Source organism: Anthonomus grandis, chromosome 5, assembly GCF_022605725.1.
Source record: "Anthonomus grandis grandis chromosome 5, icAntGran1.3, whole genome shotgun sequence".
Lineage (NCBI taxonomy): Eukaryota > Metazoa > Arthropoda > Insecta > Coleoptera > Curculionidae > Anthonomus > Anthonomus grandis.
The window spans coordinates 28,455,667-28,468,028 of record NC_065550.1 but is presented as its reverse complement, the minus strand read 5'-3'; the positions used below and the strand labels follow the sequence as shown (position 1 = coordinate 28,468,028).

The following is a 12,362-nucleotide window of genomic DNA, read 5'->3' as shown; positions in this document are numbered from 1 at the left end:
AATAAATTTCTTGGAATTTTCATTAATCATTTGCTACTTATTATTACTTTTTAGATTTAAGGGCTTTTTACTCACTATTTACTGATTTTTTAGATCTTAGATGTTTTATCTAGTCGGAAGCTCTGTTATTAAATCTTTTGTAGTTTATGATAATAAATCATGTTTTAATTTGATTTTATTAATAGATGAATAAATGAAGTAGAGCTTTTGTAGAGCTAAAACAAGCCCCAATCTAATAAAACCTTAAAGCCTAAAGATACTTGAACAATCTCTATAAGAATATTCTGTAAACATACTAGGAACATTTGAACTCAACAACTAAAGGTGAAAAATATATCTATATATAAATATAATCTATAAAAGGTGAGCATATAATATGAAGAAATATTAAACATAGAATAATTAAATTTCTCTACATATAAATAAAGTCACATATATACAATTAAATATTCAATAAGGCAGGAAAGCCATAAATAATGGATGATTTAAAACTCTTCAAAATTTGAATGTCTGTCAATACGTTGGCATTTCGGCGCGAGTTTTGTGAATCGTGGTGTCAAATTTTAACGGGATTATTTTAACGGGAATTTTGCGAAAAAGTTGGTTTTTACGTTAAGGGTATCGTGTATAAACTAAATTAGGTGAGTTCTACTTACATTTTAATTTTTTCGCTCATTATTCATATAAGATTGGGACAATTTGGGGGGCGTCCAGAAAATGTTCAATTTTTGCAAAACTATAAAATATTTTCGAAAATTAGTTTATTTAGTAGCGATGTACAGTGGAAATGGTTGTTTTATTACAATTTTCAAAAGAAAACGTCGAATTTTTTATGGAAATTTAGAGAAATATGAGAATTTTGTATATTAATTTGGAGGTTATCTATGTTTACGTTTAGCGCGTCATCTGAAATATGGGAGTATCTAGAGTTCCACCCAAAATGTTACGTATACATATAACGTTGTTTTAATTACCGTCAAAACGTACAGAGCGCAAGCCCATTTATAGAATATGCTTATTACTTATTGCCTATATATTTAGTTATATAGTGACATATCATATATTATGTAAATATGGCTTAGCCTATATGTAAAATACTTCTATTTTACATGACACCTTGAGTGCGTGACGTCATGATTCACATTGAAAACCAAATTGACGTTTGACACTTGCTATTAGTCAAAGTTTACGCGCCGTTGCCAAACCTAAACTTTTAAACTAAAACAAAACGCACTAGTTATTTTTTTTATTTGAATTCAGAAAAGTACATAAATTAAAGACTTATGCTATTCTTAATCTGAGATAACAGGCCACCGGAATCTCCTTCTAATAACCCATTATTACACGTGTTACATCTCTCTGTGGCTATATATGTTTTATTTAAACAAGTGTCACCCGAAAATATGTGGTCGCGTGGACAGAAAAGCGGATAAGTCGGCACATTATCAGAACATACATAGAACTTCTCGCAGCTGTAATTATCGTGTGCAGAATGCGTATTGCACTTTCCTTCGAGGGCTGGACATTTGTAATTTTTCTCGCATCGGCTGGTCTCCTCGTTGAATTTCTTATTGCCTGCAAGTTAACAGAATAAAAATAGTTAAATTCTTAGAAAAAGCAGAATCTTTGGCAATGTCGCATCGTGTTAATATTGGAGTACCACTCGTGTCCAAACAAAATGGCGACAACTGTTTCAATGCCGCCATTTCGTTATTTTTAATTAAAAGTAAGTACTTACCTTCACATTTCTTAACTTTAAGGTGTATTTTCTTAGAAATGTGGCTCTTATGACACTCGTAGTACTTGGAACAATCTTCTGGTACTGGGAAAAGTCCCTCGCCAGTACAATTCCTAAAATTTAGTTATTTTTTTTAAATATTATTGCTCAGCACCTTGAATAAAAAAGAACTTACTTTCTTAGCTTATATTTCGTATCCATATATCCGTTCCGTGAGTCCAAGTAGGTGCATTCTGGAACATTTTGCGGTAAGTCACAAATCATTTTCTCTTGATTGAACTTAAGACACAAGGGACATCGGAAGATTGCAGTTGCAAGAATTTTACCGCCGCAGTGTTCGGATTTCCTACAGTGGTAGTGCTCCGAACAGGTCAGACGGTAAAAGCCTTCGTCTGGACACGTTAAATCTGAAAAAATCCATAATTGCACCAAGTGTTTGCTTGAATACTTTTTAAATGCCTTACTATTAAGTGACGTGCAATCAGGTTCTAAAGTAGGTTCAGTAGAGGTGCTGGAAACTACTGATGGAGTAGAAGAAGAAGTTGACTCAAATGAACTTTTTCTAGAGCTAGTGGGATTCTCAGGTGTTGGTGTTGGTCCAGAAGAATTGTCCGTTACACTGCTTTGTTGATCAGGTGTTGAGGTTGATCCAGCTGGACTATCACTTGAGCTATGACTTTCAGGTGTTGATGTTGGTCGAGATGAATCTTCGGTTACACTACTTGGTTGATCAGGTGTTGAGGTTGATCTAGCTGGACTATCGCTTGAGCTATTGGGACTTTCAGATGTTGGTTTTGGTCGAGATGAATCATCGGTTACACTACTTGGTTGATCAGGTGTTGAGGTTGATCTAGCTGGACTATCACTTGAGCTATGGGGACTTTCAGGTGTTGGTGTTGGTCGAGATGAATCATCGGTTACACTACTTGGTTTATCAGGTGTTGAGGTTGTTCCAGCTGGACTATCACTTGAGCTATGGGGACTTTCAGGTGTTGGTGTTGGTCGAGATGAATCATCGGTTACACTACTTGGTTTATCAGGTGTTGAGGTTGTTCCAGCTGGACTATCACTTGAGCTATGGGGACTTTCAGATGTTGGTGTTGGTCGAGATGAATCGTCCGTTACACTACTTTGTTGATCAGGTGTTGAGGTTGATCCAGCCGGACTACCACTTGAGCTATTCGGACTTTCAGATGTTGGTGCTGGTCGAGATGAATCATCGGTTACACTACTTGGTTTACCAGGTGTTGAGGTTGATCCAGCTGGACTATCACTTGAGCTATTCGGACTTTTAAGTGTTGGTGTTGGTCGAGATGAATCGTCCGTTACACTACTTGGTTGATCAGGTGTTGAGGTTGATCTAGCTGGACTATCGCTTGAGCTATTGGGACTTTCAGATGTTGGTGTTGGTCGAGATGAATCATCGGTTACACTACTTGGTTTATCAGGTGTTGAGGTTGATCTAGCTGGACTATCACTTGAGCTATTCGGACTTTCAGATGTTGGTGCTGGTCGAGATGAATCATCGGTTACACTACTTGGTTGATCAGGTGTTGAGGTTGATCCAGCTGGACTATTACTAGAGCTATCGGGACTTTCAGATGTTGGTGTTGGTCGAGTTGAATCGTCCGTTACACTACTTGGTTGATCAGGTGTTGAGGTTGATCTAGCTGGACTATCGCTTGAGCTATTGGGACTTTCAGATGTTGGTGTTGGTCGAGATGAATCATCGGTTACACTACTTGGTTTATCAGGTGTTGAGGTTGTTCCAGCTGGACTATCACTTGAGCTATGGGGACTTTCAGATGTTGGTGTTGGTCGAGATGAATCGTATGTTACACTACTTTGTTGATCAGGTGTTGAGGTTGATCCAGCTGGACTATCACTTGAGCTATGGGGACTTTCAGATGTTGGTGTTGGTCGAGATGAATCGCCGCTGACACTACTTGGTTTATCAGGTGTTGAGGTTGATCTAGCTGGACTATCACTTGAGCTATGGGGACTTTCAGATGTTGGTGTTGGTCGAGATGAATCGTCCGTTACACTACTTTGTTGATCAGGTGTTGAGGTTGATCCAGCCGGACTATCACTTGAGCTATTCGGACTTTCAGATGTTGGTGTTGGTCGAGATGAATCATCGGTTACACTACTTGGTTTATCAGGTGTTGAGGTTGATCTAGCTGGACTATCACTTGAGCTATGGGGACTTTCAGATGTTGGTGTTGGTCGAGATGAATCGTCCGTTACACTACTTTGTTGATCAGGTGTTGAGGTTGATCCAGCTGGACTATCACTTGAGCTATGGGGACTTTCAGATGTTGGTGTTGGTCGAGATGAATCATCGGTTACACTACTTGGTTTATCAGGTGTTGAGGTTGATCCAGCCGGACTACCACTTGAGCTATTCGGACTTTCAGATGTTGGTGCTGGTCTAGATGAATCATCGGTTACACTGCTTTGTTGACCTGGTGTTGAGGTTGATCCAGCTGGACTACCACTTGAGCTATTCGGACTTTCAGATGTTGGTGTTGGTCGAGATAAATCGTCCGTTACACTACTTTGTTGATCAGGTGTTGAAGTTGATCTAGCTGGACTATCACTTGAACTATTGGGACTTTCAGGTGTTGAGGTTGATCTAGCTGGACTATTACTAGAGCTATCCGGACTTTCAGATGTTGGTGTTGGTCGAGATGAATCTTCGGTTACAGTACTTTGTTGATCAGATGTTGAGGTTGATCCGGCTGGACTATCACTTGAGCTATTCGGACTTTCAGATGTTGGTGTTGGTCGAGATGAATCATCGGTTACACTACTTGGTTTATTAGGTGTTGAGGTTGATCTAGCTGGACTATCACTTGAGCTATGGGGACTTTCAGATGTTGATGTTGGTCGAGATGAATCGTCCGTTACACTACTTTGTTGATCAGGTGTTGAGGTTGATCCAGCTGGACTATCACTTGAGCTATGGGGACTTTCAGATGTTGGTGTTGGTCGAGATGAATCGCCGCTGACACTACTTGGTTTATCAGGTGTTGAGGTTGATCCAGCTGGACTATCAGTTAAGCTATTCGGACTTTCAGATGTTGGTGCTGGTCGAGATGAATCATCGGTTACACTACTTGGTTGATCAGGTGTTGAGGTTGATCCAGCTGGACTATGACTTGAGCTATTGGGACTTTCAGGTGTTGGTGTTGGTCGAGATGAATCATCGGTACTTTGCTGATCAGGTGTTGAGGTTGATCTAGCTGGACTATCACTTGAACTATTAGGACTTTCAGGTGTTGAGGTTGATCTAGCTGGACTATCACTTGAGCTATTCGGACTTTCAGTTGTTGGTGTTGGTCGAGATGAATCATCGGTTACACTACTTGGTTTATCAGGTGTTGAGGTTGATCCAGTTGGGCTATCACTTGAGCTATTCGGACTTTCAGGTATTGCTGTTGGTCGAGATGAATCATCAGTTACACTAGATGTTGACGTTGATCCAACTGAAATATTTGTAGAGGTATTGGCCTTTGTTGTTGATTTCTTCTTTTCCTCAGAATTACATTCTTCTTCAGAATCATCATAGTCACAATCTTCTTCCGACGGCGATTGATTTTTTGTTACATCAGTTGATGACCTAGTAGTGGACTCATTATCTGGTTTCTTACTGGCAAATTCAGGACACTCAACAATAAGTTCGTAAGTGGTTGGGTTACCCAAGCCACAGATGTATGTACAGTTTTCACAGTTTTCAGGAATACTTTGATTATTTTTATAAAAATGGTTGCTAACCGAAAATATACCAATCTTATTACAAGTTATGTTATTGGCTTCACGGCATCGACCCCAGGTAACTGGAACAGTTTGCTTTTCACCATCGCGCTCGCACATTTGAGTGGTCTGGTTGAAATGGTAGTCCTCCTCGCAATCTGCGATAATAATTCCACCATTTTTATCGCATATGAAATAGCTCATAAAGAATTCTTTGTGAGGATGACTCTCTAGATCCTTTTCCGATGTACCTAGAGAAATCATTCATTAACATAATGCCTAAATGTATTTTGTACCTTCTTACAATTTTTATCAGGAATGTAACAAATGGGGTAACCTCCTCCTGTGATGGATTCACACTCTTTAGTAATGACATTCACGATTTTCCCTTTTTCACAATGTTCAACGTATGGTTCTATATTTGGAGCTGGGCAGTGGTATAACGACATGTGGCTCATGCTTTCTATAACTTCTCCCGGGTATCTACATGTTGTTTTCCACTCTTCCTGCAAAATTTATTATTATGTTTAATATTTATTAGTGTAGAATGTGAAAGGGAGGGTTTGCGTCCTTAGATATGTGAAAACATCTTAGGGGTCACTCTTGGAAGACAGTTCCTTAAATTGTGAGGATTTGTTTTTTCCTGAAACTTACTGTTAAGATTATGTTTTAGAAGGGTGGTGTCATCTTCGAATCAAGTGATTTTAGTTAAGAAGTCATTGATTATCAGTGTATTTATATATTAAGTTGGATCCAACAAAGTATTTATCGTGGTAAAAATTCTAAGGATTTAACCAACTGGAATCGACCAGTTAACTAGTTCTTCAACCACTGGAAACTATTCTCTGTAATGTATGCTTGATAAAAATAGGATTGATCGTTTCAAAAGCTCGAGATACTTCAAACAGAAAAGCCACTAGATTCACAATCTTTTTTCAATACAGACATACTTAATTAATTCAAGAGGCTGTTTCAATAGACATGTTTTTTCGAAAACCATATTGCGAAGAATGTAGAATAACTTTTCAAATATTTTGGAGAAGCTACTTAAAGTGCAAATAGACCTGTAGCACAGATGTAAATAGCTCCGCAGTGTGCGCAATGTGCGGAGCTATTTACATCTGTGCCTGTAGTTCTCAATTCTGTTAGGATCACCTTTTTTAAACACCGGAATAACTTTCGAACACTTTTTTTACCACTAATTTTGTGGAAAATACTCTCTCTGCCACAGAATTATTCATTAATAACCCCAAGTATGACGAAATTAAATCACAACAGTGTTCTAAAATTTTTGATGGGACCTCGTAAAGTTCTTTGGAAAATTTATTTTTTAATACACGTTCAATACATAGAAACGAAATTTGAATTCTATAAGGCAAAAGACTTAAAATTCTAAAATACGTAGGAAATATTGAATAAATGGAATCCCTTTGTTTTTTTTGGAAATCATATATAAATTAATTAATTTTAATAAACTTACCTCAATTTTAATAAAAACGTCACCTTCATCATTAAGATAGTGAGCCAGAATCCCATCTTTGTTTACCACCCTGTCGGCCGGTTTATGCTTGGAAATGTACAATTCCAAACCGATACAATCACTCGCAACCAATGCGAGGATCAAAATATAACTACGAAACATTTAAATTTGCTTATAAATAAAATAAAAAATATTTATAAACAAAACTTATTTTACTGGGAGGAATTCATTAATAGCTTGGGTACGGGGTTAGGTTTATTTAAATAATTCTTTAATCAATAGAATGTCCGTTTAAATTGCCATTGTTTTTTAGTAACGTGTTAATGAACCGATATTTTAATGTTTCATAAAATTTTTGTTTTAAATTATTACCCGCAGGAGAAACACGTGTTATTTCTTAAGCAGATAAATTGTTTGTTTGGAGTAAGAAATTGTATTTAAAGGATATATAGGGTATCTCATTTTGTCTCAAAATAACAAAATTAGTATTCACCTTCAAGAAACAAAACACAGGCATTTCATTTATTTATAATCCAAAAATTTCGTGACATTAATCTATATAAAAGTACAAAATAAGCACCTAAGTAACTTAATACTTCTGTATGCCTATATATAAATATATTATTAAAGAAATATGTTAATCTTTACCATGTTTGGATTCCAAATCTGCAATTCGCTCTCAAAGCCATTTGATACTAACAATAATAATAGTAATAATAGAAGGACAGGATATAAAGAATTTAATATAAGGTAGAAAAGAGAAACAATTCAGAAATCAGTTGGTAATCTGCACTATAATCTATTATTTTTTGAGTAATAAAATTACCCTAATAATGGTCTAAAACTCTTAAAATTTTTATAAATATAATTCTTGACCTTCCGATTGAAGACTTTCTGATTTGTTATATTCTTAATATCGGAGGGGATTAAGTTATAAAACTTCCATGTTAATCGAGGTTATTTTTTTATTTTTTCCAAGCATTTGAAGTTGTTTGATTAATAGTTTTAGGTATTTAAAAGCAGGTTATCTCTCTTCTCATACAAAGCTCTGAAGATTAGTTAATATAGTTCGAAAATTTGATTTACATTAATTTTTTTCCATTCCTTGAGAGAGGTAAAATATTACATAAAATAGCTGGAATAAAATGAAAAAAAAATGCCAGTACCTAGGGATCTAAAAAAATGTTTAAAAAAATAAAATTAAATTTTTGTGCTTGTGACAGACGAATTATCATAAAAAGATGTCAGTTAAGGCTAAGCGCGCACTGGCGATTTATTGTCGTGCGACTTCTAGTCGCAATCGCAAATATTTTCGAGTACAAAAAATTTGGGCGCGCACAGCGAGTAATAAATCGCAATATTAGTGTATTTTCGAAATGGATTTTGTTGAAACAACTTGTGTAGTAGCTATTGCGTACTAACGCCAGAAAACAACGTAAAAAAAAGTACTGGATGCATCCTATTGTTAGTCAAAGGTTAATTAAAGAACAATTTTACAAAATACATTCCAGTTTGGTAGAGCATCCCAACAAATTTTTCCAATATTATCGGCTAAGTGTGAACAGTTTTAGTACACTGCTTCTATTAATAGGGCCAAATATAACGTATAAAAATACTACATGGAGGCAGGCAATACCACCTGAAGAGCGACTAGCAGTAACATTAAGGTAAATAAGAACAATCGCAAAGTAATTTATTCCTTTTAGTTTATTAATACATTATGATTACAAGTCATATAATTCGCTATCATAATCTCTTGATGACTCAAAATTATTCGAAAATTCCGAATAGTAGGTCTGGAGGGAAGAGTTTTTATCAGACTGGTTGGAAAACTGAGGCGAAGTTGCTGGCAAACTTACAGATGTTGTATTGGAAAATTGAGGCGAAGCTGCTGCCAAACGTACAGAAGTTTGATGCTGCATATTATGTGGGCCTGGATGGAAATACTGATGAAACTTAGTTTGTGTTGATCGCCTAGGCTGTGTATAGAATTTTGCATTTCTCATCACATTTAGTATTTCAATTTTGGCAAAATGTTTTTGCTCGTCGTTTAGTTTGGCCAACATAGGAATTAACATAAGAGCAAAGTTTTTATCCTCTGAAACTTCCTCCGTTTTGTTTGTTCTTTAAAATTCTTTAATAACGAAACCTCATATGTGGATATTTGATGAGAAGATTTGCTGGAAAGACTGCGTGGTGTCCTCTGTGCAGGTTTTGCAGAAGGTAAAGAACGTGGAGTCTCTTCGTTGTTGTTCCTGGGACCTTCATGATCGATTGAAAGCTCTCCATCATCGTTTCTGGGTCCTTTATTATGGTCTAACAGTTCTTCCTTATCGCCTGGAGGCCCTATATTGCCACTTGTTGTCCTGGGTTGTTGGTGAGGAAGTAAAAATAGCAATGCGTCGAAGTAGATGTATTTCCGACGTTTTTTTGCAGGCTCACCACATCTGATTTTTTTCTGAGCAGCAAGCTCTCTCGCAAAACAGTCTTTCAGATTCTTCCACTTTTTTTGAACTTCTTTCCCTGTAACAAAAAAAAAATTGTAACTAATTATATACGTTTTATTTTAGGTATCCGGCAACCGGAAATAGCTTTAACTCTTTGCATTTCAAATTCCTGTTAGGAGCTACAACAGTTCGAGAAATTGTTAAAGATACCTGTCATCAATTATGGGAAGTTTTGCAACCTTTTTACATATCCGAAAAATCTGAAGAGGACTGGATAACTATTTACAAGGAATTTTATTACCGTACTAATTTTCCGAATTGTATCGGGGCCGTTGACGGTAAACATATAAGAATGAAGCAACCAGAGACAACAGACTCAGAATTTTACAATTATAAGAATTTTTTCTCAACAGTACTTCTTGCCGTGGTTGATGCCGATTATTGTTTCATTTCAATAGATGTGGGATCCTATGGTGGACACAGTGATTCCAATATATTTAAAAATTCGAATTTTGGCCGAAGACTAACAAGTAACCAATTAAACATTCCTAACCCACAAACATTACCTCACGATGAAAAAGGAAAGTGTATGCCTTTTGTCATTTTCGGGGATGAGGCATTCGCTTTAACACAACAGATTTCCAAACCATATCCTCGAAGAAACCTCACACCAAAACAACGAGTTTATAACTATCGATTAACCCGTGCTCGGCGGATGGTAGAATGTACATTTGGAATTATGAGCAATAAGTGGCGAATTTTCCATCGTCCCTTAGATGTCGGAATAGAATTTTCTGACGAAATCATTAAAGCGGGCTGCGTTGTACATAATTTTGTAAGAAAACACGATGGTATAAAATTTCACGAGGAATCATACAAATGCCTTTTACAGTCCATTCGACCTGCTGGAACAAGAGCTAATACATCGGGCATGCAAGTACGAGACTATGTTGCAAATTATTTTACCTCTCCGCAAGGTTCAGTTGCTTGGCAATATGACAAAATTTAATGCACATTTTTTAAAATTTGTATTATTTAAAGTAATAAAAATATAATCTACCTACCTCTGTCTTTTCTTTCTGCACCTGATAGTTCATGCCATTTTGGTATTACATTTGCGCATACTTCTGTCCATAATTTCTCTTTCGCATTTTTATCGCTGTATTCTTTCAGTTCATTATTATACAGCGCTGGTCTTTTTTCCACTTCCACAATAATTCTCTCCGTATCAAGAACGATGTGGGTCGTTTCTTGACTGGCAGACATGATTTTTTATTAATATCAAATATTTCACACCCAAAATTAAATATATTATATATGTACTACTAATCACAACTGAAAACAGGGAAAACGTCGGACGGTTCCAATCCAATGAAAATCGTACTGCTAAATAATCGCAATGCGTGCACGTCCCTACGAGTCGGTATGCTTCATTCAAAACAGCGATAGTCGCGTCGCTGCTAAAATAGGACTGGTTCTATTATTTAGTCGCAGCGATTATTTTGTCGCAGAATGCGTGCATGTTCATTAAACTGTTAATGATTCATTTTAGCGACTAAAAGTCGCACGATAATAAATCGCTAGTGCGCGCTTAGCCTAAATGTCTGATTTTAAAACGAAAGTCAAAAGCTTGTAAGACATAAAAAGCTATTTTGGCTCTCTGGAAGAGCTGACTAATGTTGTCAAATATCTGGAATAAACTCATTTTTTTTTTAAATTGATCAGGCATTTGAAAAAATAACGTTAAATGTCTGGACTATAAGAAAAAATTAATTCCAGAGTCTAAAAGACATACAAAATAAGCTCAAAGTAATGGACTTTATTTGAAAAACTATTGATTTTTCACGTTTTTTATTCATGCATCAAAATGACTTGATTGAGGCGCCTGCTCAGTCTTTCAATGAGCTCTAAAAGCAAAAAAAAAATTAGATTTTTGGTAAATTACCTGCAACATATAATAAATGTGAGAAAAAGGACAAATTATATATACTTTCCCTAAAAGCCATTATTTATCTTATTCATCAGATTTTTTTATTGATGCATAAAAGTTCAGACTCATTGATTGAGACATTTTCTTATTGAAATGTAGTTTTGTAAAAATAATATGAAACATTGAAATGATACAAATTAAAGAAACACTAAACTATTTATAAAAAAAACTATTAATTTATCCTTTTTTTTTAAATTAATATATGACAGTTAATTTATTGATTAAGGCACATGCCAGTGTTTGAACCACGCCTTGATCTTTAAAAACAAACAAATAAGAAAATAGTTTTTTATTCAATACAGGCCGCTGAAGTCGTTTTTCATTTTGTCCAGGCGTTTGAGAGTATTTCTTTACTACTTCCAGGCATTTAAAGTTGTTTCTTTATTCATTTCAGTCATTTAAAGTCGTTTTTTATTCAATACAGGTAGTTGAAGTCGTTTTTTATTTTGGCCGGAGATTTCAGAGTATTTCTTTATTACTTCCAGGCATTTAAAGTTACTTTTACTTTTTTTCCTTGCGTTTAAAGTAGTTTCATTAATAGTTAATTTAAAATCGTTATTTAATTAATACAGGCAGCTGAAACCATTTCTCATGTTCTCCAGACACTTAAAGTTATCTCTAATTTTTTCCAAGCATTTAAGGGTTATCTATTAGTGTTTTATAGCAGGAAAACCATTAAAATAAATTGAAATGTCTGAAAATTATATGAAATTTAGATTCCAGATTTCTGAAATAAAATGGCACATTCTTTAATTAACTGGATTAACTTCGAATGCCAAAAAAACTGCCTAGAAAGTGGAAAATTTAATAACTTTTTCCAGGCAGTTGAGAGCATTTCAGATATTCTAGAGAAAAATTTAATTACTTGGAAGAATATTTCCATATAATTAAATCAAGCTTAATTACTTCCTAGAAGTAATTAAATAACTTGGAAATGTCTAGAAAAGTGTT

General features: G+C 35.5%; 3 protein-coding genes across 6 annotated transcripts in view; all 3 read right to left on the bottom strand.

Annotated features, from left to right (window-relative positions):
• The window catches only part of LOC126735932 (CWF19-like protein 1), a 53,863-nt gene extending 53,039 nt beyond the window's left edge, over positions 1–824 (bottom strand). For all 4 annotated transcript variants that reach the window (XR_007660552.1, XM_050440057.1, XM_050440058.1 and 1 more), the window contains exon 1: positions 657–824. Coding sequence is in view for 3 of the 4 variants with exons in the window: in XM_050440057.1 (XP_050296014.1) it covers positions 657–676 (20 nt within the window). In the remaining variant the exon portion in view is untranslated. The remainder of the gene's footprint in view (positions 1–656) is intronic.
• A 407-nt stretch (positions 825–1,231) lies between these two features.
• Positions 1,232–7,208, bottom strand: LOC126736764 (uncharacterized). The gene is made up of 6 exons (XM_050441295.1): positions 6,975–7,208; positions 5,799–6,000; positions 2,203–5,745; positions 1,914–2,145; positions 1,739–1,851; positions 1,232–1,575 (listed from the first exon to the last, which is right to left on the bottom strand). The coding sequence occupies exons 1-6, from the start codon at positions 7,134–7,136 to the stop codon at positions 1,274–1,276; spliced, it is 4,554 nt and encodes a 1,517-aa protein (XP_050297252.1). The 5' UTR covers positions 7,137–7,208; the 3' UTR covers positions 1,232–1,273.
• Positions 7,209–9,045: 1,837 nt separating this feature from the next.
• Positions 9,046–10,851, bottom strand: LOC126736763 (uncharacterized). Its single transcript, XM_050441294.1, has 2 exons — positions 10,486–10,851; positions 9,046–9,497 (listed from the first exon to the last, which is right to left on the bottom strand). Exons 1-2 carry the CDS (start codon positions 10,685–10,687, stop codon positions 9,046–9,048), a joined length of 654 nt encoding a protein of 217 aa, XP_050297251.1. The 5' UTR covers positions 10,688–10,851.
• Between the last annotated feature and the right edge of the window lie 1,511 nt (positions 10,852–12,362).